This window comes from Barbatula barbatula (genome assembly GCF_947034865.1).
Source record: "Barbatula barbatula genome assembly, chromosome: 10".
In the NCBI taxonomy this organism is placed as follows: Eukaryota; Metazoa; Chordata; class Actinopteri; order Cypriniformes; family Nemacheilidae; genus Barbatula; species Barbatula barbatula.
This window is the reverse complement of record NC_136773.1, coordinates 2,426,383-2,446,369: the sequence shown is the minus strand read 5'-3', so window position 1 is coordinate 2,446,369 and position 19,987 is coordinate 2,426,383. Positions and strand designations below refer to the sequence as shown.

Sequence of the window (19,987 nt, the reverse complement as noted above, 5' to 3'; positions counted from 1 at the left end):
CATTTAGTTTGACCAAAGGAGTTGTAAATCAGTCATTTATTCAGTCCAATGTGCTTTAAAACCTGTATATGACACGTAATTCTGTGGAACACAAGATATTTTGAGATGTCTCAGTGGTTTTGTGTCCATACAGGGGAAGTCAATGGGGAGCAATGTGCCAACGTTCTACAAAATATATTTTATATTCTGCAGAGTCATACAGGTTTGAAATAACACGAGGGTGAAGAATTAAAAAGTATTAAATTACATATCGTGTCAGGGAATGTATCGCGCTTGATACACTCCATCATTTATTCAAGGTCCTAAATATATATTATTATTTAGGGCGTCTTATTGCTATAACAGACCCAAAACATGAGAAATCGCAGGCATTACAGCAGCTTTATTTAGGAAATATTACACATTCTCATACAACGCATCTTTCCAGTCTTGCCTTTGTGCTAGCGCAAATTAACATGATGTGCAGGAGAAATAAGAACTGACTTCTAAAACAATGGAATCTGAAAATAAAAAGCTCTTTTGTAGGGCTTTGACGTGGTATGCAAAGCATTGAGAAATCAAGACGGACATATTTCCGGTGAGTATAGATGGGTTTAGGACATCATAAATAAGAGAGGGGGAAACAGAGACCATTTGGGTTTCTAAAATAAGTGTATGACTTCTTGGCAGACCTTGGCCTTCACGCTTTTGCCAAACTACTTTAACGCCCTTCATATCCAGAGAAGAAACAATGAAAAAGATCATCGTATGCGTGGGAAGAATGAGAAAAGGCAGCATTTGTAACGTTCTGTACAGGTTTGGAAATAAAGTATCAGGACAAACAGAACACATCCCTGTTGCGGGAGCAGTGCATCATGGGATTGAGGCACTATGGTTGTGAATTCATGAAAACAACAGTTCGGGGTGCAGACTGTCTTGTAAATCTCATTTACATACAGCAATCAAATTAAAAGTAGACAAAATACATGATACCTCTCTTATAACATGAATCCCGCCCCGTTTCTGTTCATCCGGGTGGGAACACGAGTACAGCGATGTGAACTGAAAAATCTTTTATCACTTCACAGATAGTGTGGAGCTCAGAAGAAGCATCTGTGAATGACCATATGGACAGATCTGTAGGACATCGCTGCTTTTCCCATTGGCTACGTGGCATGTCAATCAAAAGAGGTACAATGAGGTTGGTCCAGAGGCGAATGCTACTCGTTCAATTGAATTACAAACACTTTTCTGACGAAACACAATAAGGATCCTTACTAGGAAATTATGTGAACTGAATTTCAGTTATTTAAATGTGTGGGACAGCAAAAAAACACATCGACAAGTAGGCATGACTGCATTCAAGGTAAGCCGAGTGGGGGTCACAAGATCTAGTCTGTAGCAAAAACGTGGAAGTTGCTTGACCTCCAGAAGCGGCTCTGAAGCTCTGCTGTGTAGATGAGCACGTGTGCTGCTCAGGCCTTCATGAGAGCGCTGACCACGGCCCTGGCGTTGAGGCTGCGCAGATCGCTGTACGTCTGCCCGGTGCCAACAAACACGATGGGCTGACCCGTGATGTAGGTCATGGAGATGGCAGCGCCAACCTACAGAGAACATAGAAAACATCTGAATAACCAGTTTTTCTTAATGATTTGATTATTATGGATCTTTCATGGAGCGACGGAGTTCCTTTATCATTCACTCACCCTCATGTCATTTCAAACCTGTATGACTTTATTTTGAAGATATTTTGTAGAATATTTGTAACCGAACAACGGCAGTACCCCTTTATTTCTATTGTATGGACACGGTCAATGGGTATCACTTTTGTTCGGTTACCAAAGTTCCTTAAAATATCTTCTTTTGTGTTCTGCGGCATAAAAAGTCATACGGTTTTGAAATGACAAGATGGTGAATAAATGATCAAATAATTCTCAATTTTGGGCCACTATCCCTTTAAACACCTTAAACAAGGTTGTAAATCCTTGAAATGAATGTAATGGATTTTAAAATGAAGTATATAAAAAGACATATTTAAAAGGGATCGTGTGATAGATTGATTTCTGGATCTTTTCGTACCTTGTCATCGATGGTGTCAAATTTGGTAAGAACGATGCCATCAATCAGTCTGGCTTTGTCAGTCTTGGAATGATCAGCCAGAGCTTGATTAAATTTAACCTACAACAAGACATGTCATTTCATTTATTTTCTAGCAATATTCACACATTGAAAATGTAATGTGTTTCATATACGTTTCAGACTTTATACACTACCGGTCAAAAGTTTAATAACCCTTATTCTCTTATTCATATTCTTCCACGTTTTAGAAAAAATTGTAAGCTTATCAAAACTGTGGAATAACACAAAGGGAACTATCTGAATTATGGTGTGAATAAGAAAATGAATAAACTGAATAAAACAAGTCACCTTTTGCCAAGAGTTTGCTAAAATGTCCTCTAGGCCTTTTCTTAAGCAGATAGTTCCCATCTATTCTGTGTTCTCACTCTCTGCTCTTTTTCATTCTTTTATTATTATTATATATATATATTTAAAAAAATCTTTGTTTGTACTGACAAAAGTGTATATTTGCACAGTTGCATTTTGTCTACAAACCTTCAGACATTCAAGCACACACCTTCAGATCAATTTCTTTAGATAATGAATTTTACTTAAGTGTTCTCAAACTTTTGACCGGTTGTGTAGATTACACTGCTTTTCTAGATCATGTACGTAGAACAATTGTAATATGCATGAAAAATATTGTTGTCTTTATATTAATCTGGTCTTCTGAGAGGAAGTTCACAGAATTAACTTTGAATATTCAACGGTGATGACCAACAAAGTACTAAAATCTCAATGTAAGCAGCATCTGCCTGATTTCTCTAGATTCCATCATTTTTGTACAGTACATATAAAACTGTATTGTGACCTTCTAAATGAGTTACACCCCTTATTATTTCTTTTATATATTTTTTTATTTAACCATTTATCATTTTAGCATTGTTTTCACCAGAGCCCTTAACAAAACTTATTGGTAGAAATTTGACATAAATGATAGGCCATTTCTGACATAACACTAGAGCTAAAACCCACCAGCTGATCCACGGCCTCGTTGCCCACTAGTGCTTCTCCCACAAACAGAACCAGGTCTGGATTATTGACCGCTATCAATTTAGCCAGTGCGGTCATGAGAGGGGCGTTATCCTGCATGCGGCCAGCTGTGTCGATCAGCACTACCTCGAAGCCCTGGTTACGAGCTGCGGACGCCACCGAATAAAAAGAAAGACATTACCAAAAATCTGTGTAAACTCTAAAGCAAGCATTCAACCACTCAAAATAACTCGAGCGGTTACCGAAGGCGATGGCTTCCATGGCGATCCCGGCCGCATCTTTGCCGTACCCCTTTTCAAAGAGCTCCACAGCAGACCGCCCTCCGTGTTTCTCAGGAGGGTGCAGCGAGTTCAGACGGCGCTGATGAGTCCTCAGCTGCTCCACGGCACCCGCACGGAAGGTGTCACAGGCGGCGATGAGCACCGTGAAGCCGTTCTCGATCAGCCAATAGGAGATCTGTACCGATACAACATCACATGCTGCTAAGGATGATTCATTTAACAAACCGAAGTAATGAGTCTGCGTTCAGCGGTCGACCTTGGCGAGGTTGGTGGACTTCCCAACGCCGTTTACCCCACAAAAGGTGATGACGAAAGGTTTGCGCTGGGAACGAGCCTCCAGCACGTCCCGCAAGATGTCCACGCGACGCTTAGGCTGCAGGATCTGCACCAGCGAGTCCTGAAGCGATTGCTTTACCGTAGAGGCCACAGCTGGAGACGAAATGAGATTTAGAAAAAAGTGCTGATTTATATGCATAAAGACGATGTGTGGAGTACTCACTGGTGAAAGTGCCCATGACTTTGCCTTCCAGTTTTTTGGCCACGGAATCACAGAGCTGGGAGGATATTTCAGCTGCTACATTCTTGGCTTAAAAACCAACAACAGTGGTTAAATTGTGTGCTGTTTGGTATAAAAGTATACAAAAACCTACTTTTCAATCTATTGAATAGGCAAACACACACTGTTTCAAATTGATAAAAAAATAATATAGAAGTGTGACGTCATACCGATGAGATGGTCTCTCATCTTGTCCAGTACTGGCATCATGTCGTCCTCAGTCAGGTTCTTAGATCCCACCAGACCTTTCAGCATCCCAAACATTCCCCCAAAACCCCCCTTCTTAGCCCTAAAAAACACAAATGCACCAAGATAAATGACCCAAACTTTATCTGGAGGTTTCATTATTGAGGCGGTGTTGGTACGATACATTAAAGAAGGTAAAGGAATAATCACCCCTTCTTGTTAGTGTTTGCCACCACAACTCTCTTCTTCTTCTCCTCCACCTCCTCCTCTTCTTCTTCATCATCATCATCATCATCGTCTTCCTCTTCATCTGAGGACTCATAATCTACCCCTCGCAGGTCACCTTTCATTGAATCCACCTGGATCAGCTGCCACAGAGATCAAAGTGTGATATTAATGTATGACTTCTTCTGCAGAACACAATATATATTTTGAAGAACGTTGGGAACCACACAACATTGGCCCCCATAGACCGCCATTGTATGGACACAAAACCACCGAGACATTCCTCAAAATATCTTCTTTTGTGCTTCACCAAGAGTCATATACAGGTTTTAAATGACATCAGGGTGAGTTTTTAATGGTTACATACTGGATCAACTGGGGTTTCCTTGTCTTGGTTTTGTGCATCAATCGAGTTGTCACCGTTGGTTCCACTGTAGTCCAGCTCTCCAAGGTTTTTTCCACCCAAGTCCCACACACGTTTCACCTTCCCCTTTGGCTTCAGGGGTTTAGGGGACTTACTGTGAAAATAAGTTATGACCAGGCGATTAAACGGCAGTCGGCTAATCGTAACCATGACTTGACATATTGTGGTAAACAAAAACGAACTTTTGTAATACTTTGTCATTTATAGGTTTGAATGTAGGCCTTCATTTGCAATCCTAGAGGAGCATAAAGTCTCACACCTGGTCTTTTCTGGTTTTCCTCCACCTAACTGCTTGCTGATGAACTTGGCACGGTTCTTCTCAATAATCTCCACTTGGGTCAGAGCCTCGAATCCGTTCTCCACGGTCCTTTTCGAGGCGGTCTGCGGGGAAGCCTTAGGCTGATCAACCCTTGTTTCAACTGACAAGAAAAACGCAGAAAAACATTTGGAAATTGAACAGATCGAGATGTAATGTGTTACTCAGTAATAATCTGAAGTCTCACCTTCTTTTTTGGCGTTTTTGGATTTCTTGCCACCTTGCTCTTTGCTTTTATCTCCATCTTTTGTCTCAATCATAGACTTCACAGTTTTCTGGGACTTCTGAGACTCATTGAAAGTCCTCATAGAGACAGTGGCCTTGGCTCTGCTGCTCTCCTCCGCCTCCCTAAAACAACACCCAGTTACATTTCTGTTTAGATTTTATTGTTGCATATTATTTTTGTCATTTATTGCGACATTTTTTTATTGCAACTTGCAACTATTTATTGCAGGTTTTGCAAGCTATTTCCAAGTGATAGTTCACCCAAAAACTTAGTTACTTATTTAATCATCCTCTTGTCATTTCAAACCTGTATGACTACCACAGAACACAAAAGAAGAGATTTTGTAAAACGTTAACTGGCCCCCATTAACTTGCATTGGTTTGGGGTCCATACAATAGAAGGCAATGGGGGACAGCTCTGTTCGGGTTACCAACCTTTAATGATAAGTGGTCGAGTAAATGATGACAAAACTTCCATTCTTGGGTGAACGATCACTTCAACTGTATTACGTCTATATATGAAAAAATACTAATTGTCTTCCAGAGACTAACCTTAGAAGTTGGTGGAAGTCATCTCCAAACTCAAAGTTATGGAGCAGAAACTTCAGGGCACCTCTCAACTCAAGCTCATTCTTGTATCGATCTCTAAAGTGAAGCTGGACGTCATCTATAAATTTGTCCACATACGTCAGCGTCAGGATCTTTTGAAAACCCACCTAAAGGAACAGAGCCGCACGATCAGTCATGCAATGACGAATCAGCTTATCTTCATGTAAGACGGACGGTAAACACTCACCACAAACACAAGTTCAAACTCATTGTCCAGCTTGTATTTAAGACTCAGGGCATTGTGAGTAAAGGAGTTATTCCCACTCCTCTCCTGCAAAAAAACAATTCGTTTGCAAATACTGTATATCAAGTCGATCTTAAAGACATAACCTTGGCACTTTTTAAGACCACCATAGTTTAATTAAATCTCCACAATTACTTTGGTATATCTTTATGAAATATGTGCCCATGGACCACAAAACAAGTCTTAAATAGCACGGGTATATTTGCAAGCAATAGCAAACTAAACATTGTATGGGTCAAAATGATAAATACAAAAAAATAACTAGGACAGTAAAGATCATGTTACATGAATATATTTTGTCAATTTCCTACCCTAAATATCAAAACGTTATTTTTGTGAGTGGATCCAGCAAAATCGCAAACAAAAATGTCCAGACATACGTCTACAAACTTTGCTCGCTGCTGTCCGCTCTTTGGGAATTACACACTCAGGTTAGGTGTCTATGTAAAGCTTAGAATTTCAGCTTTCAGGTTCATTTTCTCTCCGCCAAGTCATAACAGCAGTAGGCCAACAGAGAGCCTTGAAAAAAACCTGTTTCTTCTTAGCAACGACCTGCCACAGCACCTCTGATGGACAACTTTAAAGGTGATTTTCTCAATACTTTCATTTCTTCTGCAGGCACCCTCAGATTTCAGATCTCTCGCCCAAATATTGTGCTTTCTGATGATGTATAAATCATTTATGGGTCACCTAGCTTTATAGAGATTTGCATCCTTTTGAAGCCTAAAAAGGCTCAGAACGTGGTCCCACAAAAAAAGAAAAAGCATTCGGGAATGATGACAAAACTTATTTTCGATCGAGCTATTCCTTTAAATATGGATTTTACAATGTTTTACATTAAACCGTATATATATATAGAGATATATACACATGTCATTTTTGTCTGCAACTTTTCTTTATTTAATGTAACATGAAATGGTCTACTCTATTTTCTTTAAGCTACCAAAAATAACCAACAAATATTGCTGCACACAGTAATAAACTAATAAAATATATGATATTACTTTCCTTATAATAATAATAAATCTTATTCTTTTCATGATAAATCAACTTTAATCCACAGCCTGCTGTAAAAACTATAGCACCACATCAAACACCATCTAATGAACTTTAATTTCATCAAGAAATATCTCATTTTACAGACCCCATAGTAACCTACACCATCATCCTCAAACAAGTGTGTTTGCTGTGCCACGTGACATCTGTCAGCCTACAGCTGTTCTAACGTGAACATCTGCATTACTGATCTGTAAGTGACCCGACGACACGTCCAGCGTGTCTCACCTGAAGGATGACGGAGCGGATGAGAGCGTTGACAGGCCCGGTGAAGGATTCCGTGACCCCGGCTCCCTGAAAACACCACAACACGATCCCCCCCTTACTGAAGATGGCGAAGAAGTCCAGCATCTCTACCAAACACCGATGAACCCGCAACTACGAGGAACAGAACAAACACTGACGGTTAAAAAACGTGTAAAAATAAATATGATCTCCGCGGTCCCCCTGCGCTTCAGGAGATACTGCTATGTGCTGTACCTGCCTTCAAAATCCACGATCAGACACGTCAGTGCCACTAAGAGGAAGTGTCGCAACTTCCGGCGGAGTTCCCAACTTGTCATGTGATCGAGGGTTGCCAGTCGGTGTCTAAATATTTTGTATTTATAAATACACATTGCTAAAAATATCTTCCCTGCTCTGTTTAATATACATTTCGTAAGCCAATGAATTATCAGATCAATATGTTTTTAAAGCCCCTCTGACTTTTATTATGTATGTGTTGTTGTAAGTTTAAACTGAATCTGTAATAATAGAATTAACTACTAATATTACAGTGTAATAGTGTAATAATCATAACGTGTTTATTTAACACGTGCGGTTATATTAATATTTAAAACTCATTCGGACAGACTTTTAATTTGTACAATACCTTTTCCGTAGTGTGTGATTTAATGTTCTCTGTGGTTTCTGTTGTCACTCTGCTCAGTTGGCAAGATGGCGTCGGAACCGAACAAGACAGAAATTCTCACAATTTTTAAACGACTGCGCTCCGTTCCCACTAATAAGGTAACGCTAGAAATCCTACTAAAATATATCATTGACCGCATTCGTTATCATTATAACCTAGTTCGAGACACGAGCACGTGTGTTTTAAATGGGATTACGTGTCATTTGTTTGCCGATGCGACGGGGCCTGTCTGTTTCATCAGTCATACATTTACGTTACAGACAACATAACGCGTTAAAACAATATAACACGCGACTATTAAGAATATGGTAACCTGCTGTCTTGTAAGAAACGAGTGATGCTCCTGTTTACCGCTGTTGTTTATTATGTGAGAATGACGCAGTGACGCTGGAACATTACTCACCTCTCTAATAATGTACTGGAGATAACATCTGTTCCAAAGATGTCCGGTTATATATATATATATATAATGTGTATGAATGTGTATTTCACTATGTCATTGTTAGATAACCCATATCGTTTGAACTTTGTATCCTGTGTCTTTTCATTGAATATTTTCAGACTGTTTATGTCTTTAATATAATATCACGTTTGATACACGGACGTATAAGTGTTAAAGCATGTTATCAAATATTCTCAGTGTACAGAAAGTATATACTTTTCTACCAGATGGTCTTCAAGTTTATTTTAGGCATTTAAAAAACGTATCGGACCGAAGTTCACTTTATATTAATAATTGATATTATATTAATAGTGTTACATTCTCGACAGTCATTTATTCTTTGCGGAGGTCTACCGGAAGTTACGTGTGGGCCACGTAAGGTTTATGTTGTCGCCGTCATTGAAAACCTGGCAAAATGATATTATATTACAATAAAAAAGAAAATGAAAGTAAAGCTTCTGAAACCAGCACATGTCTTCTGTTTATACTTAACTTGGACAGAAGTCGCTCTGTGTTAAATATACAGACCTTAACCAGAAACCATATGAAAATATCATCTAAAGGTATATTTTGATCGATCTGTGTTGTTTTCTTAGGCTTGCTTTGACTGCGCTGCTAAGAATCCGAGTTGGGCTAGTATTCCATATGGCGTTTTTCTGTGCATTGACTGTTCTGGGATTCATCGCTCATTGGGAGTGCACTTGAGCTTCATCAGGTCTGTCTATTGTCAACGACCTCTTTTATTATATTATGATGCCACGCGAATGGTTGTCATTCTTCATTTTGGAATTTCTTCTTGCGCAACAGGACTTTCTTGTGGTTTAGAATGTTGACACTTATCTTAATTGCACATGTCTACTACCGTTTATTTTTTGGGTGTGTTGATCTCTGAAATTCTAATAAATGGCCAAACTCGTTTTAGATCCACAGAGCTGGATTCCAACTGGAGCTGGTTTCAGTTGAGATGTATGCAGGTTGGAGGTAATGCCAACGCGGTAAGTTCTTCTTATCTGCCCCTTGATCACATGCATAATGAGTTTAACACTTCAAATAGATCATCAATATTTCTTATTTCGGCACAGATGGCGTTTTTCCGTCAGCACGGCTGTACCACCAACGACACCAATGCAAAATATAACAGTCGTGCGGCTCAGATGTACAGAGAGAAGATTCGGCAGCTCGCCAACGCCGCGCTCTCCAAATATGGCACTGACGTGAGTATACGTACCTTCGGGAGCATTTGTTACATTTATTATGGGTACCTATGAATTAAACAAGGAAAACATTTTGTTTGGCATTGCAGTTCATAGCACGTATTGTGTAATTTCACGGTTTGCTTTCTGTAGCCTCCGTGTGCAGCTGCGTTTGTGATATCATCTAAACTTTGAACTGGAGTGTCATTGAACAAACTCCACGTTACAGCAGTGTTCTTAGCTTTACTTTCCCACACTAGCAGGTTGTGCAATCCTCTCAGACACCCAGTGTCTTCAGTGCTGCATTCAAAACCTTGAGCTTCATCACATCTCTTTATTGTTTTTTCATCAGCTGTGGATTGACAACCCGGGCTGTGCTCAACCATCACATTCAGAGAAGAAAGAGACTGACTTTTTTGATGAGCACACACAGGTAGGACACAAAGGTATTTTTGTAAACACCTGGTTTTATGTTTAAAGGGGTCATATCATGGAAAAGACCATCTATTGAAAATATGATAGTTAAAATCATATTGTCAAAATAATATTCAGTTTATTTATAGGAACACCGTGATGCATTTTGCAATCAAAAAGGGTCAGCTAGAGTTTTAAAGGGACAGTGCGCCACATTTTTATTGCATTATAATAAAGAGAGGTTTTGGAAAATGTGAACTATTGTTATTGTACCTGCAGCCTGCCAACAGCTGGGATATGGCATCACCCTCCCTAACTGATCAGAACGGAGCCGTAACAATCTCCCCTCAACTGGAGCAGAACACACTTAAGAATTTTGAGACTGCGAGTACCCGTGAGGAAACTTCTCCACATCTCAACACATGCTTATTTAAACAAACACATTGTCTCTGTCATACAAATTCTTCTGTTGTCATTTAATCTGATTTAAAATCTTAATGTCCATGTGATCCAGAGCCTGAAGAGGGTCCGAGCATTGAAGGCCTGAGCACGAGTCCTAAAGCCACAATAGGTGATTGTTTACCCCAGTTGTGTGTGAAAGAGAGAGCGCGGTCAGACGGAATGCATGTCGCTGTCATCACAACATCCCCATATATTTTCCAGTCACCCCCATAGGGATCATTTTGAGATGTTAATGTGTCCCATAAAAAAGTCAAGCTCAAGGACTTGCCAGGAAATTTCTATAAGCATCCTAATGAAATAAATCGGCTTACTTTGGTATAGATGTCGGGGCATCTATTCTCATTAATGCCTCTGTCTGTTCTGTTAATGTAGAAAACTCAATGAGATTGGCATCTGAAGAGTCACGAACTCCTAAAGATGATCGTGAGTTATTTTGAAATGGCCGGTTGCCTATTGGCTGATGGGAAAGTTGCAGCATGGTTCTGTGCTTGACTGACACCTGATTGGAGCTATTGTGCAGCTTTGACCCCACCCCTTCCTCTTTTTATATCACTGCACAGCTGATCACCTTTTATGCCTGCCATTACAGTAGATACAATAATTTAATGAAAGGTTGAAAAACTATTTTTGTTTAATCTATAGGGTTCATTTAAAGGTGTCATGAATTAAGAAACCGATCTTAACTTGAGCTTTTGTTATATAAAAGCTCATCGTATTCAAACCAACATCCTGTAAGTGTCAGAACTGTAGTCATTCTTGTTACTGAAATGACAACTTTTATTGACACCAGACCCAGCGAACGCCAGGTCCTGTGATAGGTTGAAACCACCTCCACAGAAGAATATCAAACACTACTTCTCTAGCCCCGCCCACTGTTTCGCGAGCGACTTTAGCCATACATAGTACACACTCGCATTTGCGATGATAGACAAATTGGTAACCATAGCGACATTTCTTGGCTAAAGATTTGTTTTGTCCGTCAGCTTAAATTTAACCGCTGATGCGATGTGATCTTCGTTGCCATGTTCGTTATTATGAAGCGCAGATTATGCAGATTTTGCGATTTTTATTAATATTTTTTTTGATCTTATAAAATATTTAAACAATTTGCATTTTAAGGTTGGTTTTAGTCTTTATTTGCTCATTTTTTTATGTGAAGATCTGGCAACCCAGCTAGCCCAGTGTCACATGTGCAAAAGTGAGGACTTCTTTCACTGTTATTGTTATTTTGATCGACCAAGCAACAAACATGCAACATTGTGCAGCGCCTGGTTGTGGAAGAACACAGTCGCTTCCTTCAACCATGCATTCCTGATATCAGAATCTGAAGTTTATTTATAAAGACTTTCAGCTCACGTGTGTGAAACAACATTGAGCATTTGTTCGCTTCATTTAACCGTGGGTTCCTTTTGTAAACAAGGCACATGTCGACTGGATTCGCAGAGAGACTGAGATTAAAAAGCAATGCTCTGCCGTCAATATTGAATCCGACCGGAATCAAATATATCTATGATGCGTGACTATTGGTCTGTAAGAGATCGATTTGTATTTCCTTGTTATGTGTAACCTACGTGTCTAACCAAGTTTATAGACCGCTCCAACTAAGCGTACAGAAATGTACATCACAGGGCACACTGCTGTCTTTGGGAACAATTATTCAATCATAGCAGTGGGCGCTTACTTCCAAGTCTTCATTGCGGCCCGCCCATAAAAACTGAGTGTTTATTTAGCCGGCCTCAAAACCAATGTAGAAAATGGCCTATTACTTATTGATTTGCATGTTTAGACCTCAGACAACAGTATACAGAATAAAAACAGCCAGTTCAGGACACCTTTAACTTGGACAACTTTAAGGGTTAACTTGCTATTGGACATCCGGGGTTTAATCCAGTATGTTCGTACTGTTCTGGGCAGGTTAGCTGCTTTAATTTAGCAAAAGATAATCAAAGTACAGATGACTCATCTTGCACGTCACCAATTTTTGTCCAATCAAATGCCGTGTGTGAGAGTGTCCCTCCTCCCAAACCCACCTGCAGCCAACCAGCAAGTTGCATATCATCACCTCTCTTGCTTTAATAATGTGAATGTTTGTGTGTAGGTGGGATCTCTTGCCTTCCTCCAGCTTTGCCGGCATGATTTTGATGATTCCTCCCTCGCAATGCACCAATGATCTAAACATGACTATATTCTCTAGAATAACGTGTTTTTCTGACTAGTATTTCTGTTTGTTTTTTTAGAAGTGAAACCCTCCATCATTGGGAAGAAAAAGCCAATCACAGCAAAGAAAGGGGTGAGTTAACAATGTAGTGCTGGCCATCACCTGGATACCTGATCCTGCAATACTAAGCTTTTACCAGTAGGTGTCAGGCTTACAACACGGAATATTCATTAGATGAAAAATCCAGTGCAATAATTTAAATCTGGTGTTTTAAACGTGTTCAGTGGAGCTTAACAATGAAGATAAGTCGTATCTGTTTTTTTCATCAGCTTGGAGCTAAAAAGGGTCTAGGTGCCCAGAAAGTGAGCAGCAAGAGCTTCAGCGAGGTGGAGAAACAGGCCCAGCTGACTGAAAAGATGCGAGAGGAACAGGCTGTCGAGACCAAGAAACAAGCCGAGGAGTCCATGTGAGTCGCATCCCTTTGAATGATTGAATGGTCAAACCTCGGATGCTGCAGTCAGATGTACTGATCATGTTCCGCTGTTACTCACAGAGTGGCCTCTATGAGACTGGCCTACAAAGAGCTAGAGATCGACAGAAAGATTGAGGAAAAGAAGCTCAAGAACATGGAGGGGAAGAAAAAAGAGCAGGCGGAGAGGTTGGGCATGGGATTCGGCAACAGGAGGTAAAGACACAGTCAACTTTATTACGTTACTCTGGCAAATGAATTAATCCAAAACATGATCACCCTGTGTGTGACATCACCTTTTCATAAGTGCTGGGTTGAGTTAGCCTGTGTGCAAAGCTGCCATATGTAATGTTAATTTCCCTGTCTTGAAATTAACAAGATGAGATCTGACGTTATTTTGGTACCCTTGATTCACCTTCAGTGCCGTATCTCACTCCGTGATGGCCGAAATGCAGGTGATCGAGCAGGAGACCCCGGTGGGGGTCAAATCCTCCACCCGCACCAAGCTGGACATGTTTGATGAGCCGGGGTTTGCCTCTGGACCACCAAAGTATGTTTGTCATTGGAAGTTGTGTGATATATAAGATGATCTGTAAGTCAAGTAGAATGAAGCATGGAAATAATTTTGTCATTTAAGGTACAAGGATAACCCTTTCACATCAGGAGACAGCTTTGGGTCACGGTGGGACAGTGATACCGGATCATCTTTCTCCTCCTGGGCTCTGGAGAAGGACGAGCCTAAAGACAGTGAGGTCACCATCTCAAGCATCCAACCAATTGGAGAAAGGTTTGTCATTCTGCTATCGTGAATCTTGTTGTTATTCAATTTGGAGTCAATCGTTTTGTACCGGATTTAATGATGTGCCCTCTCAGGTTGCCTAGCCGACGGAAGCATGAGGTTTCTGTGCCAGTCGCAGAGTCCAGTGAAGCCCGACAGAAGTTCTCCAACGCTAAAGCCATCTCATCCGACATGTTCTTTGGCCGCGAGAGCAACCCGGAGGTACCGTGTGGCCAAGAGCGCCAAAGGTCATTACGATATTTTATTTGGCACTACTCCATTCTAAGGATGTTTTTTATCTTTACCAGTATGAGGCAAAGACTCGTCTGGAGGGCATGTCTGGAAGCACCTCCATCAGCTCTGCTGATTTGTTTGGTGACGGCAGCGTCCGTTCCGCAGGTTAACATCGGATAAGCTTCATTCGAATATGTAAATCACTCACATGACCAAAAATATGATGTAAAAGTATAACGTTGACTGTTGTACCTGTAGGATCATCAGGTTATGACGGCGTGCTTCCCTCTGGTCCAGACATTGCTCAGTTCAAGCAAGGTGTGAAAACGGTCGCTGGGAAAATGGCAGTGCTGGCTAACGGGGTTATGAACACCATTCAGGTGAATGCACCTGACATCACACACTACACCACATATCCCGTTTAATGTGTCAGCGTCAGCTTTATCAACTTATCGTCTGTTTCAGGATCGCTATGGCGCTTACTGAGAGAACTGCATTAGACTGATATGGACGTTGCATCAAACAGGACACACCTCACTGCTGATTGGATCTGGTCTTACCTAAAAACATAAATCCAAGAGGAAGACGAAGGCATGGAAGCGCCTCTCTCTCTCCCGACCACTGTACACACTTTCTCCTGACAGTATTTAATGTTTATTTTGAAGACGTGTTTTATTTTCAGATACCCGGAGCACTGGGAGTGTAAAGTTTGGAATCGCGGCTCTTGCTGTTTTACTCAACAGTCCTGTTTTCTACGCCATGTTTGGTCTTTGATTTCAAGTAGTTATGGGTTTGAAAAGTATTCTTCCTTGAATTAAATGTACAACTGCATTTGCTAGCTCTCACATGTTTTCATTGCTTTTTATTGTATTTTAATAATTTACGATTAAGACGTACATTTGGTGAACATCCCCATATGGTATATTTATACTTTTTGAATATTTTACTTTTAGATTTTTAACATGATTTTACATTTGGCAACTATGATTATGGATGACCGGTTTAGTTGCTCTGCATAAGACGTCTTGACATCATAAAGTTGAATTTTAAATGATGTTAAAATAAAGTTAATATTGTGCAATATGTCCTGGCATGTCAATGGCCATTTCTTGGTTTGTGGATGCAGCAGTGCTACCTGGGAATTCATCGCTGTTGTGGGTCTTTTTTGGACAGGTGTATGTTTGTTTTGCATGCCAGCACAGGTAGAAGACACTGGTGCCGTATGTTATCAATCCCAGCATTCCCCAAATTAGTAAGAAGCAGAACCAAACTGATTAGAGATTTACAGTTATTAAGTGTGTAATTTATTTTTGTGGTACCAAATGGATCTACAGTCTAAGATGTGACCCGGCCAGATTTAATGTGGACATTATACCATGCATGGAAGATGAGGGAGTGTTAGAAAACAGTCGTTAATAGTGCTCACATTACACACTTCACTTCAAACATGAAGTATATACTTAATTTATTAAAATGAGTGTCAACAGCCATTTTTTATTTCAAAGTGACCAGTTTTAGTGAAATAGTCGGGTAGTGTGCATGTGGAGTACTGTTTCCTAGTACATGCATTCAAACAATACAACTTGTCCTTGTTCGGGGTTGTAGGAGGACATCTTGGAATATTATATTTTGTTTTAATACTCTTCGTACGTTGTCTGGCTGTCCATTTGTATCCCTACATTTGACAATAAAGAACATCAATCGTGACAGCTGCCTGGATTAAAAAGCTATTTATTGTAGCCCGTTGAGAAGAATCTATTGAGAACTGTGTGAATAAAGATTAAAATCCCCACAATAACGCAGTTTTCTTTGATTCAAGACTTGCGTGATCATATCATGACGTCCACTGACCGTGGATGAAATTTAGCTTGACAGCGTTCAATGGTCTCGATGCCAGAGACTCCCTAAAAAACCCTTTGATCACAGATAAATGCACATAAGTCACCTTTATTTATTACATCACTATAGTGGATCTACAACATCACCACACAAACATAAGATCAATATGCAAACCGTCCTCCAGTGTTATTTGCATAGCAGTTAAATGCTAAACGCGTCCCTTTGTTCTCGTGTTAAAGCTTTAGATTTATTTAATCAAACAATAAAAGAATAACAGGTTTAGAGTGAGTTTTAAATCGTTTATAGTGCTGATAAGTGAAACATCCCAGGAATAACCTAAATAAAGTTAATTCCGTTCAATTTCTGTCTCCGTTTTGTAAAGTAACTAAGAGTTATAAAATCTCACTGTTCAAAATATTGCTCATTTATAGCTCAGGAGACAATGGAAATCTGATTTGTCATCACCTACTCGCCCTCATGTCATTCTCCTCCACAAAATAAGTCTCACATACAGGTTTTGACAAAATGAGCGCAAATAAATAATGACAGAATTTGTGTGCACCATCCCTTTAACTTGAAACTTGTTTTTGTACTTTCCATTGGTGACTACGTCAAACCCGAGTACAGTTTGAGTCATTCTTGAGATCTCCTCTCTAGAGGATACACATGTGAGATAAGTGGGGTCTTTTTTCCCATAAGAAAGATCCATTTCATCTCGTTGCTGTGTAGGAGAAACAATTTCATATGTTTACATATTAAAGAGATTTCATTTGTCACTTTCCTTTCCCATGGGAATGTATTTTCCACAAGGTGCAAATAACTGCAGGCAAATGCGTTCTCTGCTCAGAAAAGTCTTTTTCAGTGTATCAATACTTCACCACAATCACACAATCAAGCTTCGCTCATGTGACACAGACAGAGTAAAGTGTGCTGGACGGGTCGATAACTCAGATGATTATGTGGTTCAGTTAATCCAGGCGTATGAGTAGAAGCCGTTCTCCTCCCACAGGTCACACCGCTGGCCGGAGTAACTCATTGTGAAGGAAACGTTTTTCCCTAGAATTGCAGTTTGTGATGGATATTCAGGCCACTCCTCGGGCATCTTACCTGTCAGGATATGTTTGGTTTAATAATATTATGAACAAGACTTTGCCAAGTGAAAAAATGTAACATTACTTGAAACAAATAAAAAATAAAAAATAAATACTTAGGGTTGTCAAGTCTTTAATTGTGATTAATCGGATCCAGAATAAAAGTTTGTGTTTACACAAAACATGTCTGAGTAATGTGCAAATTCATTTTGCATATATAAACACAAAAAGATACACATACATTTATTTATATTAACTCATTGAAATTATATATTTATAATTACGCTTATTCGTCTTTTATACATTTTATATTTTTCTTTATGTATGTATGTATGTATGTATGTATGTATGTGTATATAAATACAAAATTAATATGCACAATTCACAAACATATATAATGTAAACACTCTTATTGAGTAATAATAAGTCACAGCTAACTCACATAATGCAACGCAATTAAAACATGATAACAATAAAAAACATGATTTTCTTATATGAGTTCTTATAACTGACTACAAATATTTAAAAAACTAATTGTAATACAAATCACAGAATTAAAAAGTAACTTACAGACTAAATAAATAAACAAATAGTTTTTATATATAAGCTTAGTACAAAATATTCAAACATGTAGACTTACTGAGTAAACAGACATGATTTAGAATAAATATAAAATAGATAATTCCTTACCTTCTTTGGCAAAATGGAGGAAATACTTGGTGACCACTTCCTGGAAGTTAATATCAGCAGGTGACAGAGTTCCCATCACCATTTCAAGACCCCCGAAGAAGGCCAGGCTGTCCAGAAGATGAAAGGCAAAGCGACTGGGGAATGGACGCCAACTGGAGGTGTTCACTTGTCGCGATGGCGTGTAAGTCACTAGATAGCGGTACACTGGGCTTTTTAAAGCTCCTGGAATACAAATTAACATCAAATATTTGAGAAAATATTTCTTTTAAAACTGACTACAGTAAAATATGTCATATGAATAAGGTCATGGACCCATTTTTTTAAGGGGGCACAGTGTGCACAAAACATCGCACAAATCATTGCGAGAATTTTATTTAAAACACTATCTGACTGATTCATGAATCTTCTTCCAAGTAAAACAATTTTTTATTTTTAAGGTAAATGCATCAGTATGGTGTGTTTGTATATATTGTATACAATTTTGTGCTATAGTTTCCAAAATCAATATCTATAATTATTTAAAATATTTTTGAGGGTTTATTTAGAAGAAAATATATTTGACATATTATGTATATCAGTTGTTGCACCCTGAAATTGAACTGTAACATAAAAGTTATTAACTTTAAACAATGCTACCTGTATGGCAATTACCAAAAGGTGTAAGTCTGTTCTCACAGTAGTTTGTGACATACTGGGATCACTAGGGGCCACTTTTAAGTCAAAAACCTCACGGGTCCAGATCTCGCGCCCCTGTTTGGTCGCGGGGTCTAAAAGAAAGTCGGTGAAAAAATGCTTAGCCTAAACGACGGCGCATAGAATGAGTCTGAAAGTCTTGCTTCAGGGACACGGGTGTTTCCGTCAGCCGAGCTCCCGGAACAACAAAATCTCCTCATTATAATTTGACAAAAAAAGGAATCTGAACCTGCAGCTCTTTTAGCCAGGTCATTATTGGGGCAGGTGACCCTCATGTCAGAGGTCATGGTGGTGTAGAGTCTCTCTGGACATCGGTCAGAGGTCGGGCACGGTGCTGAACTATCATACAGCTTCAGGGCCTGACTGGTCACAGCCTCTCCAAAAAGAGTCAATTTCTCTGAGTAACGGAGGAACAAAGAATGGTTTGAGAAAACAAATATCTAAATACTCATTAATAATGTTTTATTGTGTAAATGTCATTTATGAGCACCTTACCCGTTACAAACCACCGATAGTCGCCCCAAGTCCACGTTGAGATGTTTTTGTAAGGAGGACTAGAGTTCAGAAAATTCACATTGACTGTCATTCATTCACAAGTTGAAATATCTGTACGAACCATATTTCAGATTTTCATCTATTACATTGTAACTAATCGTCAATAGCAGCAGCAGTTTACCTGAAGTCAGTTTCTTGTTCTGTTGTGCCAACCACAAAAGGAACATCATTATAGATTCCATTCTTCTTCTCCCACGACTGAAACGGAGGCTCTAGAAGAACATGGCCATCAACTACAGCTACCGGGCCGACAAATCTGCCCTTCACTGGAAGATCGGTGAGCTCATCAGCTGCCCATGACGGGTACTCCTGCCACGGAACTGCCTGAGTCACACAGACGATACATTATTTCAGCCAAAAGATCCTTTCCTGGTGTGTTTGACTAGCATTTACAACACTTAAACCTGCACGATGTCTTCTGATCCCCAATTCATTGAGTGTTCAGCAGTCAGATGTGGCGGGCGTTTGAGGTTTGATGATTTATTAAAAAGATGAGAAGGCCAGCAGGTTTAGGCTGCTGCTAGTCAGCCATGACTCCTCTGCTGCCGCGCTGTGGAAGGTTACGAGTTTGGCCATAAATTTCTCACCTGAAGGACTTGAGTGATGTTCAGAGCTCTCAGGCAGATGGCATCCTTGCAGTCGGTGTTCTTCAGGAATTTTAAGTTGTCTCTTTCGGCCGATTCCAGGGAAGCTTTATATACGTACGAGCCGCTCATGTCGATGGCCCGATGGAACAGACCTTTGGCTAGTGGAGACATCATCAGGGTCCAAACTGATGTACCTCCTTGTGAGAAAGAGATCATTAACATACTGATAGATTAAGTTACATGCAATTTCTTGTTTTTTA

General features: G+C 39.7%; 3 protein-coding genes across 9 annotated transcripts in view; 1 reads left to right on the top strand and 2 right to left on the bottom strand.

Moving 5' to 3' along the window:
- Positions 1-23: 23 nt before the first annotated feature.
- srpra (SRP receptor subunit alpha) lies at positions 24-8,545 on the bottom strand. 3 transcript variants are annotated; one of them, XM_079466499.1, is made up of 15 exons: positions 8,526-8,545; positions 7,441-7,590; positions 6,100-6,183; positions 5,856-6,019; positions 5,266-5,426; positions 5,022-5,181; positions 4,706-4,856; positions 4,324-4,481; positions 4,098-4,216; positions 3,871-3,957; positions 3,628-3,800; positions 3,333-3,546; positions 3,073-3,236; positions 2,059-2,157; positions 24-1,583 (listed from the first exon to the last, which is right to left on the bottom strand). In XM_079466499.1, exons 2-15 carry the CDS (start codon positions 7,561-7,563, stop codon positions 1,455-1,457), a joined length of 1,986 nt encoding a protein of 661 aa, XP_079322625.1. In that variant the 5' UTR covers positions 7,564-7,590; positions 8,526-8,545; the 3' UTR covers positions 24-1,454. The 3 variants fall into 3 exon arrangements, with proteins under 3 accessions (XP_079322625.1, XP_079322624.1, XP_079322623.1); XM_079466498.1 differs by lacking the exon at positions 8,526-8,545 and adding an exon at positions 7,697-7,782; XM_079466497.1 differs by lacking the exon at positions 8,526-8,545 and having other exon boundaries at positions 4,706-4,859; positions 7,441-7,731.
- Positions 7,729-15,979, top strand: arfgap2 (ADP-ribosylation factor GTPase activating protein 2). 4 transcript variants are annotated; one of them, XM_079466505.1, is made up of 17 exons: positions 7,729-7,869; positions 8,141-8,220; positions 9,161-9,279; positions 9,487-9,559; positions 9,647-9,778; positions 10,110-10,190; positions 10,451-10,565; positions 10,686-10,742; positions 12,871-12,923; positions 13,121-13,257; positions 13,345-13,476; positions 13,682-13,810; positions 13,898-14,047; positions 14,134-14,260; positions 14,347-14,437; positions 14,531-14,652; positions 14,738-15,979. In XM_079466505.1, the coding sequence occupies exons 2-17, from the start codon at positions 8,149-8,151 to the stop codon at positions 14,756-14,758; spliced, it is 1,611 nt and encodes a 536-aa protein (XP_079322631.1). In that variant the 5' UTR covers positions 7,729-7,869; positions 8,141-8,148; the 3' UTR covers positions 14,759-15,979. The 4 variants fall into 4 exon arrangements, 3 of the variants coding, with proteins under 3 accessions (XP_079322631.1, XP_079322630.1, XP_079322629.1); XR_013787250.1 differs by lacking the exon at positions 7,729-7,869 and having other exon boundaries at positions 8,117-8,220; positions 14,738-14,863; positions 14,955-15,979; XM_079466503.1 differs by lacking the exon at positions 7,729-7,869 and adding an exon at positions 11,006-11,056 and having other exon boundaries at positions 8,117-8,220.
- Positions 15,980-15,988: 9 nt separating this feature from the next.
- The window catches only part of LOC306899914 (para-nitrobenzyl esterase), a 7,225-nt gene continuing 3,226 nt past the window's right edge, over positions 15,989-19,987 (bottom strand). The window contains exons 4-9 of one of the 2 annotated variants that reach the window (XM_079466500.1): positions 19,728-19,924; positions 19,262-19,464; positions 19,081-19,139; positions 18,815-18,982; positions 17,893-18,114; positions 15,989-17,218 (exon numbers count right to left, since the gene is read on the bottom strand). In XM_079466500.1, the coding sequence (XP_079322626.1) occupies positions 17,076-17,218; positions 17,893-18,114; positions 18,815-18,982; positions 19,081-19,139; positions 19,262-19,464; positions 19,728-19,924 (992 nt within the window). In that variant the 3' untranslated portion in view covers positions 15,989-17,075. The remainder of the gene's footprint in view (positions 17,219-17,892; positions 18,115-18,814; positions 18,983-19,080; positions 19,140-19,261; positions 19,465-19,727; positions 19,925-19,987) is intronic. The other variant, XM_079466501.1, reaches the window with a different exon arrangement.